Consider the following 24,062-nt stretch of genomic DNA (forward strand, 5'->3'; position numbering starts at 1 on the left):
ATGTGCTCTAGACTTATACTTGTCCTGGAAGAGGTCATGTGGTACAAACACAAAAATGATGCCGTTTTAAAAAATGTATTCCACTGATCCAATGTGTTCTAAATCAGGAATAGCTTCCCTGAAAAGTAGGCTGTATTTCTGCTTATATCCTTTTCCAAGAAACATCTCCTTTTCCCATTGCTCATGCTGTAATGAAAACTTCCACATTTCCATTATTAATCAGCCTACATTAATGACCTTATGCTTTAGCTCTGTTTCACTTCATTTCACCTTGCTTCATTACCAACAGGAGTATTAATTAACCCACAATCTACTGGCAGTGTAAAAGCATCAATTCCCTTGTTATTATTCATAGTATCACTTGTTCAAAGGTGGTGTGAATAGATGAGTTCAGAAGATGAACACCTCAAACAAAATTCAGTTAAAATCTGATTTTTAACCATTTCTCATGTGAGCGGTCTCATGCAGCATCAGCTGATAATTAGGATCTCTTCCCTCACACCCTCTGTCTTGTGTTACCTTCTGGAAACAGTCAGCCAATGCAGTGGCCAGTTTGCTCACAGGTGGAGACCAAGAAGCAAGTCTTTGTGTTGGAGAGTAGTTCTCCCTAAAGTGACTACTAAAATGCTTGATTTGAGGTTTATAGCTAGAGGTGAATGGTAGATTTTTTCCCTTCAATTCTGCCTTTTATCCATGATTCTAGTAACGAGACAGAAAAGATGTCTGAGATAAAGCTACAAACACAGCTGGGTTCATTTCCAGATTCAAATGATCCCTCTGTCTCTGAAGCACCTTAGTCAACTTCTTCTGCCTTAGTGTCTCTGTCCATTAGCTGGAGGTAATCATCCTATACAAGCATCATTCTAGGGAGCAGACATTTGGATGAATGGAGTGGTGTCAAAACCTGGCTCTCAAAATTGGAGGGGGCCTCAGACATCACGTGATCTAAGTTCTTTGCTTTCATAAATGAGGCAACCGAGAAAGAAATTTCTACACAATTCTAATTATCTTGTCACTTTGTCAATACTAACTTACAAAGTCTTCTAATACTTCGACTGCAATCAGCAAAAACAATACGCTCTCCATATTAGCAATTAGGAGAGAAGCGAAGGGAACTGCCAAGAAACCAAACCAAATGCACAAAGATTACAGAGCAGAACAGAAACCAGACGCTTATATGAGCACTTTTATTCCTAGTGCTCTCTCAACGGCACTTTCGGGATTTTCACTGTCACTGTGGATTGCTGTTTCAAGCCTTCACTTTATTTGGAAAAACAAGCCTTTGCTGAACAGTGGGTCTCTCATCTGCATCTGAGGCACACCCAGGGCAGCTGGAGTCAGGGCTAATGAATTTCTTCAGTCTTTCGTTGATTTTTTTCATTAGCATGTATGCAAACAGAATTAACCTAATATTTAAAATTGACAGCTCCATAAAGCTGAAGAAGACCTCAAGTGGCAACCTAGTCCAGTTATGAGTCTCTGAGAGAGTTATTTGCACAGGTCAGGAAGGTAAACAGCTGATACCAAGCAACTACAGGGATACAAAGCCTACAACTTCTAGCTGAAGCAAGTACCCTCGGGGGATATCCATGCCTACTTCACATTCCTTCTATGTCTTGTATCTATTTATTTTTTCAACTATTTCCTTCGGTTCTGAACTTTACTGAATAGGACCAGAAGCTTCATGTTAATTCTCCATACTACTTTAGATATGCTAAAATATACCTTTTTTATCTTTAATGAAATATAGATACAGTTCTCCCACACTAGTGCCTGTAATGAGATTGGTTATTTAGCACCCGTTCATTTCACATCCACTGGTTCCCGCTTTGGTTTTGGCTGACTCCCCCCATCAAAATGTAAGCCCCACCGAGGAGGTGGGGTATTCTGTTTATAGCTGTGTCCCCACGGCTACAACAGTGCCTACATAATAGTAGAGGCCAAAGATAATCGTGGAAGGAAGGAATTACAATTTTCTTTGGCATTCATCACATGTATATCGGCTTCCCTCATAGCTCAGTTGGTAAAGACTCTGCCTGCAATGCAGGAGACCTCAGTTCGATTCCTCGGTTGGGAAGATCTGCTGCAGAAGGGACAGGCTATCCACTCCAAAATTCTTGGGCTTCCCTTGTGGCTCAGCTGGTAAAGAATCTGCCTGCAATGCGGGAGACCTGGGTTCGATCCCTGGGTTGGAAAGATCCCCTGGAGAAGGGAAAGGCTACCCACTCCAGTATTCTGGCCTGGAGAATTCCATGGACTGTATAGTCCACGGGGTCACAAAGAGTCAGACACGACTGAGCAACTTTCACTTTCACATGTACATATAAACTGGACACTCGAATCTGCGCTGTTGTCTCCTATTACAGGAGCAGTGTGTGAAGGTAGAAGCAGAGGGATTGCAGAGGGAGCGCTGGTCTGAGAGCCAGGATGCAGCACATTCCATCACTGGGGCACCCACTGCTTTTCTCTGGCAAAAGACTGTTCCTGACTAACCCGAAATGGCCTGGTAATGAAACTCTCTGCAAATGTATTTTACTAGTCGGTGATAAATCAAAGCTGGTCTTTGTAAACGTTATAACATAATTTCTGAAAGGACCTGAAGTTTCCCACTGGACCAGGTTCTACACAAATATGCTTAAATCATCACCAGATAGGGCCACCGAGCCCTGAATTCCAAGTCTGTTCCCCCTCAACATTCTAACTGCTCTCTGAGTGAGGCTGAAGAAATACAGCAGGAAGACAAGAGCAACAGGAAGTCAGGCCAAATGACCTAAGTCCTTGCGGACGCCTAAGTGATGGTGAGGTAAGCAGAAAATGACTGTGAGGTTCTGGCAGGTGTCTACATGAACACTAGGGGCTCCAAATCTAGAATTCTACGGGTTCTGTGACATATTTTGAAAGGAAAGGGTTGATATAAATCTCTTTGGACCAAAGCATTTTAGTGATGAAAGACACTTCAGAAATCACTTCATGTATAACTAACTGCTCAAGGTCTCAGGCTGGTTTACTAATCAAGTCCAGAACCAGGAACCAACACTTCGAATCTCATCTGAGTATCCCTTCTACTCTGCTGGCTGCATATTCTTCCTCAGAACGTCGCTTCTTACAGAAGTAAATGTTCTCGGCTGTAAGACTAAAGGACCACCCAGAGATCCGTGGGGCATGACAGGACCCTGGCAAAAATCCAAATGGGTTTTGCTCCCTATACCATCACCTCCTCATTCCAAGAATGGAGAGCAAAGAGCTGTGTGACCAGCAAGCCTGTTTCCCTGGATTATCTCTTTCTAACACTGCTTTAGAGGCTGGACCAACAATGCAGGTTTGTGATTCTGAACTTCTCAGGCTGCAGAGGTTCTGGGGCAGGAAACAGTGGATGCGAGCCCAGATATCAGGCCAGGAGAGGGAGAGGGGAGGGCGGTGGAGGAAAGTGGAAATGACCCCCGCTAGCTCCCAGGGGCAAATATACAACTATTTGACGCTTGGAATTTGTCTTTGAAGAAAGTGGGGAGACAAAGTCATCATCCTAGCTCTGTGGCTCTCAGACCTGATACGCACAGCATCACCTGTGGAGCTTTCAAAGACCATAAGGCCTAGGTCTCAACTTAGGTCAACTGAATCAGCATCTCTGGGGTGGGATTCAGATACAGGTATTTTGAAAAATGCCCCATGTGCTGCTAATGAAGCAGCCACAGATAAGATCTATAATTGGTCTATGACATGTCACATGATACCACAAAAATAAAAAGACAAATCCAAGATAATGTTACACACATGTTAACGGCATAAAACCATGGGGAGCCTCTCAACCATCTAAAAGCTCTGTGCCAGCCCCCAAAGTTCTAGTCCTGCACAGCCATGCGGGCACAGGCTTAAAAAGATCTTGTCACCTGCAGAAGAAAGCCTGGAACAGAAGGACCAAACAGCTTTTCAGAAATCCTAATACATAGGGAAATTAAGGAAGAAGTTCACCTAAATTGTCTTCTGCATTTCCAATGATCAGGAAAAAAGGCATTCTTAATTTTCCTTCGAAAAAAGTATGTATCATGTATTCAGGACAGGCTTGCTGTTGGCAGGGGGAAGAAGGTAAAAAGTGAAAAACTGTCATGCCTATTCTAGCTCCACTCAAGGTCTCATCAACACAGTGCTCCAAAAACACTACTAAGCTGGAGATGGAGAGCAGCTGCGGCACCCCATCAATTAAGTGAGTCACTCCTGTGATATAACCCAGGTGTTAACTTTCACAGAGGGGGTGGCCTCGCTACACAGGTAAGGGACTCACTTTCTCCATGACGTAAGGAGCCTCATAGATGCTACTGAAAGCACACCCACTTGCACAGACTCAACTGTGGTCAGCACACATTGAGTACACGATATCCTGAATGGTAACCTCATGAAGTAGGAACAGCCATACCTGGAAGAAAGCAGGTCAAGCCTGGTAAGCATTGGCTGATAGGCTTTACCTGTTTCCACTATCCTAGTCTCTGTTTTTCTTGAAAACCTGTTATCACACGCATATTTGCTTTGAAAAGATGAAAAAAAAAAAAAAAAAAAACAACTTAAGACACAGAAGAAATAGGGCAGCAAATAATGTCCTTTGCTCATGTTTCCCCTAAAGTAGACTCATCATAATGCAGATGTAGGAAAAAAAGAAATCAGTAAGAAGGATTTTCTCTGTGTAATCCATCTGATACACAGCGTGTCGCCCCCATCTGCCTCACTTTGAAACAGAAATCGTTATTCCTAACAGAAGCATCTTGCATGCTTTCCAGAGAGGGGAAGGGGTTAAATAGGAGCAGGCACCACTGCGGATCAGGGCAGTGGTACAGACTTAGACCTCCATCCCCCCAGCTCCTCCACACACAACAAACTGGTTTTCTTGCTTCTTGCCTTCCATGTAATTCTCCTGGGCTAGAAATGCCCAGTGATATCTGTCCTATTTCTGGGAAGATGGAAGATAGAGCTGCTTGATTTTCCTCTAACATTCCAAATGCTTCAAGTCAGAACCTGAACCTTGAAAGAAAAGGAAATCTTTGCAAACAGCTTCAGTCTTTGCATGTTCACCAACAGATATCCAGTTACCAGACTCAAATAGTTTTTCAGTTTTAAACAATGAAGGATTATGCATTCATTCATTCATTCCAGAGATAATCAAAGGATGGGTTTTTGTGCCCGGTGCTACCAGAGAGGAAAGGTAGGCACACAGAAGATTATGATACGAAAATAAGCATAGTAAGTGTCGTGTGGGTCAAACCATTTAGGAAAATCATTAGTAGGTTGCTTGTAAGCATCTCCAATATTTTTTGCTTTTAAAACTCAGTTTGATATGGTGATAGAATACTATATGAATTGTTGTTTTCTATTCTATTCTTAATTCAGGTAATAACAAAAATACACGATTTCATATTTCTATTCCACTCATTTAAGTAAACTTTTTTTCCTGCTTGCATCTTAATATCAATTAGTAATCACTTGAACCTGTCCTTTCCGAGTATAGGTCTCTTCTATTGGGCTGTGCACCTGTACTTTAACAATGAAGTGACTTTTGTGGCAAAGAGATGGGGAATAACTTGCATCTCTTGCTTGGTTAACTTCCCCAGCCTCTGGCAGGTATAGGAATGTAAGAATCAAGATCAGCTCATCCCAACCCGAACCATTTATTTCCTCCCATGTACCTTTCTCCCTCACTGCCACTGGGGCCATGTGGACGACCACCATATGGCTCCACCCGGCTCCATATGGCTCCAGCTCCCTAAAAGGGGCGCTCAAGAGCATAAAAACGCTGCTGTATACTTTTATTGCAGCCCCTTCTCATTTTCCTCCATCTGTCTTCCATATGTTTACGAGACTCTATTAGACCCCTGAATACATAGGCCTTTTATAATGAGGGTTGCCAGCCTGAACAAGATAAAGAACTGAAATTCACCTCTATCAGTGACAAGGGGCCTCAGCTACTTTAAAATATGTGATTCATTTGGTATTCAAACTAGAACAAACTCATAATCACGTTTCTTCCGTTTTTACATGAAACTGATCTTATGTTTATGAGATTTCTTTTAGTTTTATCAACAAAAGCCATATACGGGTCTTTCTGTTGTAGTTTCTCCAAGTGCTGTTCGATGTTTGGAAGAACTGTGTGTGACTTCTACTTAGGTGTCCCTATGATATTACACATCCATCTCTCTCCAAAGTTAATTTTTTTCATTTTCATAGAACTATCCTTTGATCAGAAGAACATTGTTACCATTTTCCCCTCAGGTGTCTCTGCAAACACATGTGTTTGTGTCCCCTGCAAATGCTAAGGAAATGAGTAGGAGTGAGGAGAGGCTGACCCAGCAGGACTGAGGCCACCCCACTGAGTCCTGGTCCTCTCTGCTTTGCTCAGCACCTGGCAGGAGTGATACATGAGACCCCAGTGCTGGTATAATCTAAACAACAACCTGGGACTAACAGTCACAACACACCAGCTACAACACCATTTCCCAACAGGAGGCGACCGCTGGCATTACTAGGAGGGATCAGGGTGATTTTTCATTCCCAGTATTAAGTATGGGAGCTTGTTAGTAGGCACTAGGACTTCCCCAGAGGCTCAGTGATAAAGGATCTGTCTGCCAATCCAATAGACACTGGTTCAATCCCTGCATCAGCAAGATGCCCCGCAGGAGGAAATGCAACCCACTCCAGTATTCTTGCCTGGGAAATCCCATGGACAGCAGAGCCTAGCAGGCTACGGTCCATGGGTTTCCAAGAGTCAGACAAGACTAGGTGACTAAACAACAACAAGAAGGCACAAAAAACTAATGACAGTGAGAACAAAAGAGAAAAGAAACCAAGTAGGCCCAGTACTGACTTCGGTAATCTCTACTCTTATTTATACAACTTAGACATAAAGTCCTATGCTATAGAATAGAACTGTAGTGCTATTAAGAACAAGCCACTGAATCTCCCAACCTGGTACCCATGTTCAAAGGTCTCTTCAAGGCAGATAACCTGTCTGTAATCAAGTCCAAACCACCTGTGTAAAGCGGTCTGGTAATCGGTACACAGAAAATTATGGCCAGTTCCACAATGACCACCTCTGATGAAGCAGAAGTTGCAAACATTACTCAAATGTGCAAAATATTAATAGGCAGACAAGCAAAAACCACCCAGCAAATGCCACATGAATACATTTTTCTTTTCACCTGTCTGTGTATAAATGACTACCGCTATTTTTTTCCCCAAACATACATAAGGCAAAGTAAAGTTTTTATTTGAATTGTGAGATCAAACAATAACACTATCGGTAGGATGCGTGATGGAGTCATTTTGCCTTTTTAAAAACTCGATTGCTTATTTCACATATCTTTGTTCCTCTTAATGTCCTTCATAATGCAGCACAGATCAGTTAAGTTCAGACAAAACTGCTAGGACCCAAGGAAATCCTTGTTCTCACCTGAGCTATCCTCTCAAAATCCTTCTTGCATGAGAAAAACTTAAGGAGTTATCAGTACAAAGTATTGTACCAACACAACTGCCAAGTGCCTTTTATTGATGCAGCCCATGTATTGGAAACTGTGGTCATGACAGGCGCTATGGTGGCAGCAAAAAGTGCATTTTAGTCAGGGGATCAAGTCACAGAATTCAGGCTAAAGTCAGAGGCCTATTCATTGGGATAACTGCTCCAGGCTGAAACAAATTACAATCCTGGTTAAAAGAATCTAGCACTGCCCTGTGTGATGAAGGAAGTTTAGGTAGATCACGCAGCGATAGCATTTCCAGAAGTGCAAGGGTGAAAAATCTATGCAGGTATTTTGCCTGCGGATTAAATAGAAGGACAAGGAACCTGACCAAGAAGACTTCAGTGAATTATCATTTCTAGTCTGAGAAGCTATGAGTCTCATAGTCTGCACAGTAGGGCTTGCTCTGAGCAGTTTGTGAAACACTTGGAAAAATGCAGAAGTTGCCGCTAAGCTTCTAGTTGCTGAATAGTTGCATTAATTGTTGACATTTTGGCAGGGAGGCTCCTCCTGCCAGCTCAGTGCTTCCAACGGGCTAGGTAAATGCTTGCTGGTAACCCCCATCTCCCTGGTAATCCTTCCCACTGAACACAGGCTACTGGATGCTGGCCTCTTGTCAACTGCCTTTAGGTGAGATTTGGTAAAAAAAAAATTGCCAGGAAAACAAGAATACGTGCCTTCCTATCATTTTCTTTGTACAGCCACTTACCAGGCGGCTGCTGGGATCTCCATGCGTCCATTTACTGGATTTAAACAAAACGGCAGGAGGCTAAGGGGGAGGCGCACGAAGGTCTGCAGGCTCAGCCGCCCCCCGCCACCCCCCCCCCACCCCCGCTTTTCTGCTTTGGCTAGGGAGGGAGCCTTGCCCCTTGGGAAACTGATAACCGGCGCTGCAGAGAGTCTGGAAGAAGCGGGAGACACTCCCGTGCCTTACCTGTTTCTTTGTCCTGGACTTCTTCCAGGTGCAAGTCATTCAAAAGGTGCTCCAAGATCTTCTCCGGGGTCCCGGACACGACCACGTATCTGTCAGAGAGCAGAGAGTCCACCGAGTCCTCCTCAGTGGAGGACTGTGAGCGGCTGCTCCACTCCTCGTCCTCATCCTCCTCGTCAATGTATTTGAAATAAGGCACATCAAAGGTGGGCAGGGGCAGCTCTCGGTCTGCCAGTGCGGCAGCGGCGGGATCCTTTCTTTCTAAGTGAGGGTCACAGACCCTCAGCCGGGAGCTGCCCATTGTGCACGACCACTAACAAAGGCATCCCCTAGACGCTCAGAGATCTTGCCACCTCTGTCCTTTCGCTGGGAACCGAGTCCATCTGGCTGCTAGGAGCTCTGCAGTCAGCTAGAACGCTAGCTAGCTCGCTCGAGAGAGGCGGAGAAAAAAAGGGAGGGAGGGAGGGAAGAGGAGGCAGAGAGAGCGAGTGAGATGGAGCGGGAGAAAGGGAGGCAGGCAGGGAAAGGAAACAGAAGCAGGGGCTCCGGTGAAAACTCTCACCTCCAATCGCTCTCGGCGCTCCCTGCCTGGGGGGCTGGGCCGCAGCTCTGCACTTTCTTCAGCACCAGGACCTTCTGGTCCTGCTCCTTCACCTCAACCGTCGACACTTCATCATCCTGCTTTAATTGCCGACAAGAGTGATGGATGGAAGAAGGAAAAAGGGAGAGAAGATTAAAAGGCAAAAAAAGCTAACAAAAGCTGCAATCTCTCAAGTTGCTTTCCCACCTAATTTCTTTGTAGATTCAGAACAAATTAGGAATCTGGTCAAGAATCTCCGTCTAATGGTAATGGGTCCAGGATCAAGTTCTATGGACACATAAACCATTAGAAAGACATGCATACTTTAAAGGAAACAGAAAAAACCACAGTGAGGATGGGAGTCAGAGTTCATTTTTAAAACTACTTGAATGATCTGAATAAAGAAATCCAAAGTTCAAAGTCTCAGAAACACAAAACACTAATTGCATGTGTACTATTCTTTTACCTGGTTACTGCTTCCTAAACAGTCACTATATTAAAATTAGAAAACCAGACAAAACACTGAAACAATGACCAAGCCATATTAAGTAGATGCAATGGCTATGTACTGTCATTCACATCACGGTCTTACTTTAAAAGGTGGGCAAAAAACTACTCATTCTATTATTCAGTTCATCCCCCTGCCCATGCAAATTTGAGATGGCCTTCACATTTATCACGTACTTGTTTTCCAGGATACGAGCAAAAAATGGATCCTCTAGTTAGAATCTCATTCTAACTAGAATTCGAGTGTCATGGGTGAGTGCACTGACTTTCTTCACCTCGATCACTTTTAACGCGGACAGAAGGCCAAACAATCACTCATTTCTGCACACACAGCTTCCACAGCTAGAGGCCAGCGTGGCCCGCTGACGAGGCTCTGTTGGAGTCAGGCTCACTGCTGACCCAGCAGTATGGAGCCGCCCCAGCAGTGTGGAGCCGCCCCGAGTGATGAACACTTTCAGAGTGTGGAGTGTGAAATTCTGATTGGCAACATCCAGCCAGAGGAAATTGTGGTGGGGGAGGGGGGCAAGGGGTGTGTGAGAGACACACATGAGAAAATTTAACTTCTGTATCTCCGAGGAGAGAGCAAAAGATTGATGCAAGAAGCCGAGAGCCAACAAGCAACACCTTAAAAATGGTGCTACTTCCTTACAAAGGGAAACAGGTCCTAGGTTTCCTGGCATGTTGCTATGTTCCTGCTCCTGGCAGAAAACCTACATAAATTAGGTATAAACACATAAAAAGAACATTTTCCCCCAAGCAGATAAAAAGTACTATGTCTCCATACCTTATTAATCACTTTTCCACTGATTAACTGGAGATGCCAATGTATTTTATTCACCTTTCATTAGAATAGGAAGGCACTATTCTTGTCGTAATTGCCAACCAAGTCAGTGGGAATATTAAGATTTCAACTCTCATTTCTAAGAAAATGTAGCAACCTACTCATTCGAGTCCTCCAAGATCTTCTTAAAAATAAAAACTACTAGTCATTCCAAACAGCAATATAACTTTATGATCATGCCTTTTTAATCTCTTAGTAGCAAATAATTTTACTATGTAAAACTGATGTATTACATTTCAGCAAGGTCAGACACACAGTTACTGTGGCAATTAATGCTGGATATTCATTGTTAAAGTCCCCGAGGATGGCAGTGACTCCTGTAACATGAATACCAATGTGTAATTGCTATCTTTCATTTCTCCAAGGAGGTTCTTTTGTTATCCATGTGGCTGAAGTGAAATAAGGTGGCTGGAAAGATGAGCATAATATTGACCAAAAAAAAGGTAGGGGGGGTGGCAAAATGGAGTCTGGGATACTGAGACACAGAAGCAGATAATTCAGTAAAGAGCAGGTCTGAAAGGACAAAAAGCTTCCTCTGGCTTTCCTCTTGTCGTAAGCCAATATTCGTTTTATATGAGGCTGCTGTCATTTTGAAGTACATTTTATATTCTACGTGCATGTGATATATGGCATTATTAACTTCCGCAGGCCATGTGCATACATATGGATGGGAAGGGCTTCTCTAATGTCTGTGTAACTAATATGTATTACAGGGCTGTGTACGGAGCAGCTACACTCTGCTGGGCAGGGGACTAGCTGAACCATATTGATGTACTATCAATAGCATCTTATGTCACAGTGGTAGTTTCCATTTTGAAAACCTGTTAAAAAATAAAGAAGTGAAAAAGCAGAAAAATCAATGTATAAAGGGAGATGGAAGTTATCTAAAATTGCCTTGAAAACATAATAACCCTATGTATTATATGTGCTCTCAAGAAGGAAGGTGAAATTAATGCCTCGCGTCCAATCCATGCCAAACTGCTCTTCCTGAAAAAGAGCAGAAGTACCAGAGTTGAGGCTCTGGTCATGAAGCTTCATTCTGGTGCTTGCTCAGCTAAGAGTAAAGGTATTCAGTGAACTAATGACAAGAAATGCATTCAATGACAAATAGTTTGTGAAATGCAAGTAAAGCATTACAATGCTTAACTTATAGACAAGCCTTCAACAGACAGTGGAGGGGGGGCGGGTTTCCTGTGGGGAAGGTGTTGTGCCAGCCACTAAGGGGCAAGCAAAGGTGAGTAAGACTGGTGCCCTGCCCTTAGATGACAAGGCAATAGCTCCATAACGCAAGTCTAACGTGGTGAGCTCCCTAAGATGGGGCCACATGCAAGAGACAAAAGCAAAGGTAGAACCCACGGGATTTGATCGTCAGAGATGACAGACTGAATCCCAGATCCGTGGGTGACAGAGAATGGAAGCGCCATTAAATGGGGCAAAAAACATCATGCTGTAGACGTTCAGCAAGCAGTTAGAAATAAAGAACAAGGCCTCTGTGCGAAGGCCAAGGACAGAGACAAATCTGTGAATTATTCCAGTTAGGGAGTGGGTGAGACTGTTAAAGGGAAGAGGAGAGAAAGGGGATTATGAAGATGGATAAAGGAAGAGAAAACATAGGAAGTAGAGAGGAAAAGAGGGGATCAGAGTCACGAGGAAACCTACTAAAGAGATGATGAAGGAGTGAAACCAAGACGAGCCAGGAGCAGGCGGAGGGCTGTGAAAAGCTTATCTGATATTGTCAAGTTTACGAAGATGAAGAGTCTACGAGAAAGTGATGACAAGTCCATGGTTAAGTCTAGGGAAGGGAAGTGTTGAGGTGTGAGTGGACGTGGAGGAAGTGCACAGACGCGGAAGACCACCTGAGAATTTCACTAGGAAGGGAAGGAGTCTGGCTGAAGAGGCTGCCTGGCTGGGGAAGTGGGGTGGGAGGGGGGGTGGTGGTGAGGGGTGATGGAGAAGAGGTGAGACAGGTCAGGAACAGGTGTGGAGGGGTGAGGCTACCACAGGACCAAGAGTTCCTCCTTTCAGAGAGAGTATCAGGGCAAGGAAGACAATGGAGGTTCAGGGAAAAAAAAAAAAAAAAAAGCAGGGAAAAGAAGAAAGCTGAAGTAGAACAGATGAGGTGGTTCCCATCATCTTTGCAGAGTGTGAGTTGAGACCCTCTTCTGGGAGGAGGTGATTCACTGGTGGCTCAAAGAGAAAACTGTTGGAAAAATGGCTTTAGGGGGTGCAACAGGGAATAGATTAGTAAAGGAAAAAGCAATTGCCAGACAGCTTTGTGCTGCTGAGGGCAGAGAACACGTGTATGGTTTTAGGCCTTCCTGCCATGGTGTTCAGAAACCTGAGAGGGGAACAGTGAACGATGACCCCCTCCCCCAGCCCCCACCGGGGAAGTGATCAGCAATGGAGGGAGGCAGGAGAGGAGCTCAGGGCCGCATCAGCACACACGCACACAGCTCATCACCACATGGCGTCTGTCTGGTGAGTGGAAGAACAGCTGATAAACCAGGCAGCGTGGAGGGGCTGAGGACAAGTCTTCACAGGAGTGAAGGGGACAGGTAGGCAGGCAAGCAGGTGGAGGCTCTGATCAAGGAGGCTGATCTCTGAAGCAGGGCAATTCAGAGCAGTGAGGACGGGAAGGAGGAGAAGCAGCCCAGACACCCGGAGCCAGCCTGGCACTCGGGCCCAGCCCCGCGTTCTCCTGTTAAATGTCAAAGATTCTGCAAAAAGTCAACACTAGAGAAGGTCACTCTGTGCTGTGGTGGGACAAGACAAAAACATGGCCTCTCTGAACAAGATACAGCATAAATGTTGGCCACAGCAGAAAGCAGCAGGAAGCCCAGCTAAATAGTGATGGCTGTTTCTTTCCCAGTGACAGCCTTAGCTTTGCTGCTCCTCCTAGAGATATTAAGATATCTCACAGTTACCCAGCTGCTTGATCAAAAACAAGGTCCCGCTACTTTAAATCCTCCCCAGAGTCACCAAACACAAACCCAAGTCCTGTGAATCCTTCTAACACCTTCTTGCACTGAGCTGTTGCACAGCTCCCCACAGGACAAGTGCTCCATCCCCAAGTCAAGCAGCAAACCCAACTTGCTCAGCTACCACTGAGTTCCCAGTGGTCTCTAGCCAGAGGGCACTGACTATGGACGAGGGTCATTCAGATGCTGCCCTGCCATTAGCACGGTGCAGAGTGGAGGTGATCACTATTGGAGTTAAGAATAAAATGCATTTATTTCCTTGCCAGCGGGATGAGAGTCACACTCAGGAATGCTCCCAAAAGTGATTATAGGCAACAGGGCTCAGAAGATGGGTGGGCTAGGAAGAACACCTGAACAAGAGGCACAGACCTCAGGAGAGAAAGGGCTCTGCAGGTGCAACACTGAAAAGGAGGGTACAGTGGGATCAGGGTGTATTCCCAGGAGGTGTACTCCCACCCCGTCCCCTGCTTTGGCCCGTGATGCTCAGCAAGAATCCTCTCCTCTCCCTGATACGCACTTTAGCTCTCAGGCTCACAGAAACTAGTTCTTTGCCCTACTCTCTTGAAGGGATGTTGGGAAGAACAATGAACTCCAGGGACTGGGCCACACAGATTCTTCACAGCTTTGCCCTTGGGATGTAGTCTGGGATGCAGTCTGGGATGAGCAGGTAGGTGGGGCAGGAGAGGAAGTGCAAAAATAAACAGGTATCCTCAGCTCAAAGTGGGAGGGGGGTGAGCGCAGAGGGAAAGCTGTGTGATCACAGACTCACATGACCTTCTCAACAGAGTCCATGAGGGATACAAAAACAATGGAAGGTTTTCAGATCTTCCCTGCTCCTCATCTTTGTTCCATTCTTTGGGCAACTAGATATGATTTCTTTTCTTTTTATGGCTACACTGCTCTCCTGCCTGTGAATTCTCAATGAATGACAGAACCCGTATCTTTGACTTACTTTAGATTAAATTCCAAGACCAAGATCAGCGTTTATACTTACAAATCCAACTCTTCTTCTTTCATTTATTCACATGAAAGACATTTATTTTTAAGATGAAATACATAGAGGGTAATAAAAATATAAAGTCAAGAACTGATGTTCACAGTTTAGCTGGTCTAGGCAGTCCCAAACCAAATCTCTGACTGCATTTATATTTTCACTTATCACTGGCACTAGCAAGAAAAAGTGATTACTAAGGGATTTCTCAGGCCTGCTGAAACTGTCACAAATACTTGGTTGATTTTCTATTATCTCTAATGGGAAACGTTCTTCTCCCAAGTGCTCCCAGAAAGCAGCCACTGATACTCTCCATGGCATCGTGTCCCTGCTACTCTGTGAGCATAAATTTATCTGGGGGTTCATGGATGGGTTTCAGGGACTCAGAGAACCCTCTGAAAGTATACAAGATTTTTTATGTGTAGGCACAGTTTTCTAGACAGAGTTCAGAATTCTAGGTCTCACTGGAGTCTATGAACCCCAAAAGATACAAATCATTCCATGCAATGAAACTCGTATTATCACATCTAAGGAAGCTTCTTTGACAAATCTCCTGCCAGTAATACTGTCTGTCCAGATGAGATGCTCAAAGAACTCTGTCATGACCTCTATCACACTGACCTCTGATTATCGGCTCTTTCTGTGGTCTCTGTGAAATGATGACATCTTGAGGGCAGGGACTGTGACTTCTATTTCTCTTCCTAACACACAGCTCAAGGTCTGGCAAATGACATTAACTTCATAATGGTTTACTGAGCTTGCAAGTTCATGAGCAAGGGAGACTGAGCACGTGGATTACCTTTAAAACACAGATTCAATCTCAACAGTCACTCTCCTCCGAGGCTGCCTTGACTCTCTCTCCTCAGTCACCCTTCTATTATAACACTCATCACATGAGATAACTATGCTTTGAACTTGAGTGTTATATTTGTTCCATCTGTCAAAATTCTATTAGACTAAGCTCCCATGCAACGGACATATAAGAGACCCCGTAACTAACGCAACCCTGGGAAGGCCTGCACTACACGCTACTGTCCCCCAGTCTAGGGCACAAGGACAGTACGGTGTGGGTAGGAACAGGTCACCTGGGGGCCCACCTGGGGAAGATGTGGATTTTTCACCCTCTCAGCTTCCCTCCAGCCCCAAGCAGGATCCTCAACACTCCCCCGTGACCCAGGCTGGCTCAAAGCAGGCAGCACAGAGACTATCCTATGAAGGATGCACAGAGCCATCCAGCTTGACGCCATGGCATTCAAGAAGTCACACGAGTAGTGCAAGATGCAACGCTGTTTTCCCTCAAGTCTGTGAACACAGTAGCTGAAGATGCTAATTTATTCATAGGAAGGCACTTGCTATGGACCAAAGAGTCCTCTCTCCAAAAATTCTATGTTGAAACCTAATCCCCAGCGTGATGGTGTCTGGAGGCAGAGGTTTTAGGTGATTAGGTCCTGAGGGTGGAGACCTCTTGAATGGGATAAGCACCCTTATAAAAGAGGCCCCTGAGAGATCCCTTGACCCTTTGCTGCCCTGTGAGGACAGAGCAAAATGAGAGCTGTCTATGAACCAGAAAGTGGGCTCTCATCATACATTGAATCTGCTGGTGCCCTGATCTTGGATTTCTCAGCCTCCAGAACTGTGAGAAATAAATTTCTCCTGTTGATAAGCCACCCGGTTTGTGGTGTTTTATTACAGCCTGAAAGGACTGTGATGCATTGAGAGCCAGTAGCTTATTATGACTCCCTCCATTCCCCACCCTTCTTGGTCGGACTTTCATTCACCTTACAATGTGCACTTCAAGAATCATATCCTCCAGGTTTTCTGCCCCCTCTACCTCCAGTCTGATGTGGCAGGCCCTCTCTGGGACCCCATGGTGACACGTGAATCCTTCAGACTCAGTATTTCAAAAAGCACACACTGATGACCTTTTTTGTCTCCCTTCTAAAGCATAAGTTCAAGTGTGGGCAGGCACTATATTGTCTTCAACACCGAACTCCCAACAAACAGGTCTTAGCACTTCATAGATATTCGAACATTAGTCAAATGAATCAGTGACTGAACAGAAAGAGGAAAGGATAAAAGCACAATTTTGAGTGGAGGTTTACAGAAGGACAGCATAAGTCTCACAGGCTACATCTCAAGTAGTGGATTCTGATGGTGCTAACAGAGTGGACAGTCTGCTGAGAGGTGCTCTTCCTAAGGAAGGGTCACCCAACCACTCGGGCAGTGGATGACACTGGCCCGCCCTCTTCTGCATCTCCATCAGCAGCTGGAAGTCTGGGACACTCAGACAGATACGGGTGACCTGAAAAGAAGAGGTGCATGCTCGTCACACTGCATAGTGATATAGACAGGCAAGAAGTTATGAGATCACAACAACTTGCTCTAATTCTGGATCTTGCTCTGAGAGTCATTAATGTGAAAATCACTAAGGGAGCCCCCAGAGTTGGCCCGTACTTAAGAGGACGGTTGATCGGTTGGTTTAGTTGGTAAGTCATGTCTGACTCTTGTGAGCCCATGGACTGTCGCCTGCCAGGGTCCTCTGCCCATGGGATTCTCCAGGCAAGAACACTGGAGTGGGTTGCCATTTCCTTCTCCAATTTAAGAGGATACATGGGAAGTACACATGGTGAAGTAGAAAGCATCATGTAATCATTAGTTACCAGACCATTAAAGAAAGCTAACATAATTTTTATCTCACAGTGGTAGAAGTTACAGTTGGAGAACTCAGGAGACAGCAGTGCCATATGGGAGGGATCAAGTCAAGACCAGGCAGATAAATCGATGACATTTATTGAGGGCTCACCGTATACCAGCAAAGCTAGGAGATGAGCTTCCATTATCTTATCTGTTAGTTGCTCAGTCATGTCCAACTCTTCGTGATCCCATGGACAGTAGCCCACCAGGCTCCTCTGTCCATGGAATTCTCCAGGCAAGAATACTGGAGTGGGTTGCCATTTCCTTTTCTAGGGGATCTTCCCAACCCAGAGATTGAATCCAGGTCTCCTGCATTGCAGGCAGATTCTTTACCGTCTGAGCCACCTTCTTACCCAACCATTACAACAGTTCTGGCTTCCCTGGTGGCTCAGATGGTAAAGAATTCGCCTGCAATGCGGGAGACCTGGGTTTGATCCCTGGGTTGGGAAGGTCCCCTGGAGGAGGGCATGGCAACCCACTCCAGTATTTTTGCCTGGAGAATCCCCATAGACAAAGGAGACTGGTGGGCTACAGTCCATGTGGTTGCAAAGAGTCAGACTTGACCAAGTGACTAAGCACAGCACAGCCCACATGGGGTAAATACTGTTAAATCTCTCATTTTGACAAAGTAACTTGGCCAGGCAAGATCCCAGGGTTAGGGTATGTGTGCTAAAGCTGAGATTGAGCCCAGGAAGACCCAACAACCGAGCTCTTAACCAGGACCACACACATCCCTGGAAGATGGTCACCAATACATGTTAGAGACTACAGCTATGGCAGGGACCAGTTTGCCCGGGTGCTGGCAACCAAAGCAAGCCAATCTGCTCAGTGGGTAAGGCAACAGAGGTGCCTACATCATCCTGAGTTCCAAGAGGAGAAGAGGGTTGACAAGGACTGAACGTGGTCTCAGGACTACAACTACAGCAGCTCAGCAAGAGCAAAGTTCAGGACCCAGCAGAGGGGAAATGAAGTGCTGGCAAGAATAGAGTTAAACATGGCAGGGATCGGTTCAATCTGATGCCCACAGAACTTGGGCACCAAAAGACCCGAAGACTAAGGTTGGCAGGGCGTCCAGCGCATAAGCTGCTTGGGCCTGATGGGCTCAAGCACTGGGCAGACATGGAACTGTACACTTTAAAATGGTTACTTTTATGCTATGTGAATCTTATCTCTAACAAAACAAAACAGGGCTGTGAGGAGTCTGTGGGCAGAGGAGTCTGCGGATCAAAGCACATGGGACTCTGCTCCAAGGAGCTACAAGAGGGTCTGGGAAACATGCCCTTTGAGGTAGTGTTCAGGTAGTTGGAATGTCTAAGAAAAAAAAGATGGAGACAATGAAACCACTGCAGGAGATTTTCACTTTCTGAGCTACGCTGCCTTGTAGAATAGGATTATTGGTGATGTAGAAAAGTAACCTTCCATTAATGGATCCTGAGTTGGAGGCAGACTCAAGGTCAATTTTAGGAAATACAGAGACAAAACGACCTCTTTTTCAAACTGGAGCAGAGTCTGGCAGCAACATTATTGACAAGTGAAGGTGCTTCTTCAGTGAGTAAAGCTGGAGATGATGACCTTCACATTTTCCCCAAATCCTAAGATCCTACAAAATTCGGTTGTCTTGACTTCACTTTTTCCCCAGAAGCCCGAAGTGCTGGTTCCCTACAGAGGAAAGCTGCGTGTGATTTAGTGTTTAGGGAATCTCTCCTCATCTTGCACTATGGAAATTCACACACAGCTGAGCAAACCAAACCATCAGCGCCCGCATCTATTCTTGTACTGTAAATGTGGGTACCGCAGAACTGGAATACTTATCTGAAAAAAAAATATGTCCTCTGGCCAAAAACAATTTTGTCTAAGAACAACCTTCACAGAATTTGCTGACAATGTATCTCATGATTCTATTTTCTTACAGAAAAAAAAAAAAAAAGGATATCGCTGGCAAGATAGACCTGATTAACAGAGCAGCTAAGGGAAAGATAAAGTAAGCAGATGTATGTCAAGGTGAGCAGTGGTTTAAATTTACCAGATTCCAAGGTTCTTGCCTAGCAAACACATCCTGGCAGAAAGAGAGTATCTGAGTTGATGATCATTAGTTCTTTTAAAAAATCCTAAGAATAATTTGATTAATAATTCAAACTAAAGCCTAAATAGGACTAATAGGGCTCATCATCCCCAGACTTAGAGAATCTAGGTCAAGTCTGACTTCCATAGTGTGAAAGCAAACACAAAGTTGTTATGGAACGTGGTCAAACTCCCAGAGAAAAACCAGTAAATGTGACAAGACAGAAAGTTCTGGCTGCTAGAGAAGAACCATACTTATTGAATTTTATTTCCTCTAATAATTATTATCATGTAAAGTAAGTTTTCTGAGAACCCTACAATTAGAGCAAGGCTAGGACTCTGATCTGGGCCAACTTCAATCTAATTCCTGCACATTTTATTTTCCTAACACTCTTTCTGATCTAGTATCAGTTCACTACAATTCAGAGCCTCTTCTTTGCTTCATACAAGACGCTCCTCATGTGACCCTTGAGAGTTATTAAATCACACAGGTGTTTTTTGTTGTTCTATTTTAACATAAAATCTTAAATTTTTAAAAATCTTTCTCAGCAAGTCCTCTAGTTCCAATATACTAGTTCTTGGTTACTGAGCAGATTGTGGGTGGGGAAGGAGAGGAGAAGGACAAGGAGAAATGACAGGACAAGTTCTACCCTGATATTTGTTTCATGAGAACACGGACTTGGTCTGTCTTGCTCTCTGTGCTGCCCCTCCATCCAGAACAGCACAGCCTGTAAAACGAATGAACGGCCTGAGCAGACAGATACTAGACATCAGAGTGGCCCAAGGGCAAGGACCGAAAGGTCGGCAAAGGCCAGGAGGAGGAGGTTCAGCACAAAGAGAGAGTCCAGAGAGCAGGCAAGGGTAGAAAGGAGAAATTTCAGGAGTGAGTTAAGGCCTAATGAGACCCTCGTTTGGGATGGGGTTGCTGATTACTTGCAAGGGGGCAGTCACCATCCTTTAGCATCAGCATGTCTGAAGCATAAACAAGATAAAACACCTGCAGCCACAAACAAGGCGTGATGTCAGCCACGGTCGTGGGGTGAGGCTGCTGCACTCCATCACTTCTGCAGCCTCGTAGTCCCAGATATGGTGGCTATTTCATTCTGCTAAGACTTATGAGTTGCATATACTCACCCTGGTTACTGAGTCCATGGGAATGTGCAAAGGCTTGGCTGGGTTGGGAAGTCACTAAGACTTACCCTTTGGCTTCAAGAAGTCTAGGTCAAAAGGCAACTGAGGGTACTGCCTTGTGCATATATGATCTGACAGAAGCCTATTAGAAGGTAATTCAGAAGAAATGGGGATGCCTTCAAATTCTGAATTAGATCATTAAGTATCTCCTAACATGACTGAGTTCACTGGAGAAAAACTGTCTATCAATACTTTGGATATGAGTTCCATGAATCCACAGCATCCTTGGAGAGGGTTTGCACAATATGGTCACAACAGACTCTTACTTTGCAAAAAACTGAGATGACTTAGTGCTGGGAACAGTGCTAAGTTCCACTTCTCATTGTTGGTATATCTCAATGGCCCTCAAAATCCAAAACATATGTTGCCTGAGATTTAAAACAACTAAAAAATCTGAAATCTTGTTTGCTAGGCAATTTTACTGAAATGGCAAATACAAATTGTAGAAATACGTTCTTGTTCCTAAGAATTTTCATATCATTTTGTGTGTGTGACACACACAGGCAAAGTTATTCTAAAGGGAAAATATCAGTACTGACACTTTTCCCAAGCAACCTAAAGATGAGATGAAAACCTATGGTAAATTATGACTCAGACAAAATTTCTACTAGTTGCAGATATGCTTGTCACCTGGGGTTTGAATAATTCACAGTAGCAGTTTTACAGAATCTTTTGAAAATCTAAGTAAAAAGAGGATGGTGTGGATTTTTACAGCAGCACTTGATAACTCCCCTCAACTGGTTCCTATGGCACTGGTTTCTCTTCCCAAATTCCTCTTGCAGGAAATGCAGTTGTGTCTGGAAATGCCTCCTGAATAAGTAAAGATCTAATTTATAAATGGAAATTATTTGAGAAAGCAAGCTCTTAACTGTGACCAAACCCAGGAAAAGTATTTTTCAATTTAAAAAGCACTGGATCCATGAAATTTGCTGAGTAGATATTAAGTGTTCTCACCACACACACATATACACACAATTGAACATAATCTCGTGATGTATAGATATGTTAATTAGCTTGATTGTGATAATCTTACAATGTATGCATACATCAAAACATTACCTTATAACCTTAACTATATACAATTTTTGTAAATTATACCTCAGTAAAGCTGGAAAAAGTTCTAAATAAAAAATAAATATAGTATAAAGTAAATACATTTAGAAAATGGGAAGGCTTCAAGTCAAGGGACTCTATAACTCTTTCCAAACGTCTGCTGTGTGTATACAAATGTGACTTTACAAGTGTATGCCTGTGAACACGCGCGCGTGTGTGTGTGTATGCACGTGAGTGCACGCATAAGTTCAGAGAGGCCAGAGCAGTAATAAAAAGGTCAGCCTCAGTCCTTATGCAAGTTATGGAATGAAAAATTCCTAGTTACCGTGGCAACTGCAAGATCACATGGCGTGGGAGCAAGGGGATACAAAGCATCTTAAGTAAACACTCTTGTTTTTCCATGTTTTGCACATTCCTTGGTGTTTTAAGAGAGACACACCTAGGTCTCAGCAACAACCACCGCAGAAACCTTATTTCACAGTGTGAAACAAGACTATGAGACAAGCAGGACTGCGTCACTCTTGGTTTATTGTGCAGTCATAGGAAAAGTTGGTATTAAAACAGGTTAAGAAAATTTAAACTGCAATGAAATACTACTACAATTGTTTGAAAGACAAAATTAGGAGAAAAAAGGAAGACAAGGTTAAAATAAGAAAGAAAGAAATTTGGTTACACAGGAGTAGGTGTTTCTCCCTTTTTCTGGAGTGAAGGATGGGTGTGGAGAAAGAGAAAAATGGATTGAAAAGAAATGAAATTACTTGAGTGATAATACAGACCCAAAAAAATCATCTATTTTCCTGAATGTTAACGTGCACTTAGTGTACCAAACAGGACTGAAATCTTCAATATACAAACCTGCCCAGGTAAGATCCTTGCTCCATGAACTGTGACTCACTGAAGCTTGAATATTTGTTTCTACCTTTTACCAAGTATGTGTTCTCCTAAAGACATGTCTACAGTTACCAACTGAAGATTGGTGAGGAACTTCCTTGTCCTTTCTGCCTGTCATTTCCAGGCTAATCCTCCCTGGTACAAAATCTTTAATTTAAAATTTTAAATCTCCAATGAACTGGAATCCTGGAGCAGGCATAACTTTGGATTTGCACAGATTTGGTTTGAGTCCTTGAACTTCAGAAACATTTCAAATCACTCACATTTGCCTTCTCTCCAGAAATCAGGTCCACAAATACCAATTGAAAGCCTCATGCTAGATGCTGGGGATAAAAGCTCAAATAAAACATAGAGCTTATCCTCAGAGAAGTAATATTCTTTCTGAGAGACAGGGGAGAGATAAACATTTGCATTAAAAAAGCAACAACAACAAACAAACAGTGGTTTGGAGCAAGATTGCGGATAGTGGTTAATGAACTGAGCTACTATAAATAGACTAATTTCTTCTTATTTCTAGAAGTTCAAGACAGTAGGATCTAGAAGGTTTTTTTTTTTAGTTTGTCATTATCTGAGAGTTTTATATCTCAATCCTCCTCAGGACATTGTAGACTCAGGAAAACAATTACAAATATTTAATGACATGGCTTGAGATGTGGCTTCAACACCCTGGTAACAGAGCTACTTCTAGCTGGATACTAGATCACCATCTGTCCCAAACCAACTGCATTTCACAAAGAGAAGATTTTTCAGAAATTCTATCCACAGGAGTATTTTTAGAACATAAAAGAACAGAACGATTTTTGGCATTGATAAGCATAGTCAATCAGAGTGAAAAATGGCTAGTCAGGGCCTCCTGAGTAATCGATCGGCATCCATTTTAAAATGGCAACATTTTCCCCCAAAGTATTTAACACTCAAAAGTATGAATGCTGCTAAACTGGGGTGGGGGATGTCATCTTCAATTTAAGACAGGAATTTCACAACCAGAAGAAATCTTACACCTCTAATCTCCTACTTTTATAGATGAGAAAACTGAAGCTCAGAGAGGTAATATTACTCACTAAGTTTATATTTGGTATATTTAATTTGGAGGAAGTCTGTTAACAGTTTCAATTTCTCAAGAATACAATGGATTTTTTTTTTTAATGCTGGCAATCATTAAAAAAAAATCTGAAAACATGAAAAAATCTGCATGTGATAGCTGATGGAGAAATCTTAGTTTTATATTATAAAAATAAATTCCAGCTATATTAAAGACCTGAATAAGAAGTGTAACTCTAGAATAGAAAAAAAATAAAATTAAGTATCTAGCTACAGAAGTGGGAAGAGCTTTCTAATTCTAAAGGCAATTTTTAAAGTTAAAAAACATGAATCAATACTTTGGCTCATATGTACAAAAAAACAAAAAAGAAGACGCCTGGAAAAACTACATGTAACAAATATGACAAAGATTTATGTCCCTAATGTATAAAGTACTTATTCAAATTAGTGAGAAAAATCACAATAGAAAAAATGGGCAAAGGAGGTGAACAGATTAATTATAGAAGAAATATGGATGGATAGATATTAACTGCAAGTATTCAACCTCACTAGAAAAGAAATGTAAATCTGAATAAGATAATACTTTTCCTTCCTATCAACCCAACAAGAAAGCTTAGCTTCTCCTTCTAAGAATCATAACAATCAATATTGGTGAAAGAAAGAAAGAAAGAGAAGTCGCCCAGTTGTGTCCGACTCTTTGCAACCCCATGGACTGTAGCTGACCAGGCTCCTCCATTCATGGGATTTTCCAGGTAAGAATACTGGAGTGGGTTGCCATTTCCTTCTCCAGGGGATCTTCCCAACCCA

General features: G+C 43.4%; 1 protein-coding gene across 10 annotated transcripts in view; it reads right to left on the reverse strand.

Annotated features, from left to right (window-relative positions):
• RAPGEF5 (Rap guanine nucleotide exchange factor 5) overlaps positions 1 to 24,062 on the reverse strand; it is a 314,716-nt gene that overhangs the window by 64,751 nt on the left and 225,903 nt on the right. For 8 of the 10 annotated variants that reach the window (XM_060414548.1, XM_060414545.1, XM_060414547.1 and 5 more), the window contains 2 exons: positions 8,990 to 9,108; positions 8,431 to 8,519 (listed from right to left, as the gene is read on the reverse strand). In XM_060414548.1, the coding sequence (XP_060270531.1) occupies positions 8,431 to 8,519; positions 8,990 to 9,108 (208 nt within the window). The remainder of the gene's footprint in view (positions 1 to 8,430; positions 8,520 to 8,989; positions 9,109 to 24,062) is intronic. The other 2 variants (XM_060414550.1, XM_027968507.2) reach the window with 1 other exon arrangement.

Source organism: Ovis aries, chromosome 4, assembly GCF_016772045.2.
Source record: "Ovis aries strain OAR_USU_Benz2616 breed Rambouillet chromosome 4, ARS-UI_Ramb_v3.0, whole genome shotgun sequence".
NCBI lineage: Eukaryota > Metazoa > Chordata > Mammalia > Artiodactyla > Bovidae > Ovis > Ovis aries.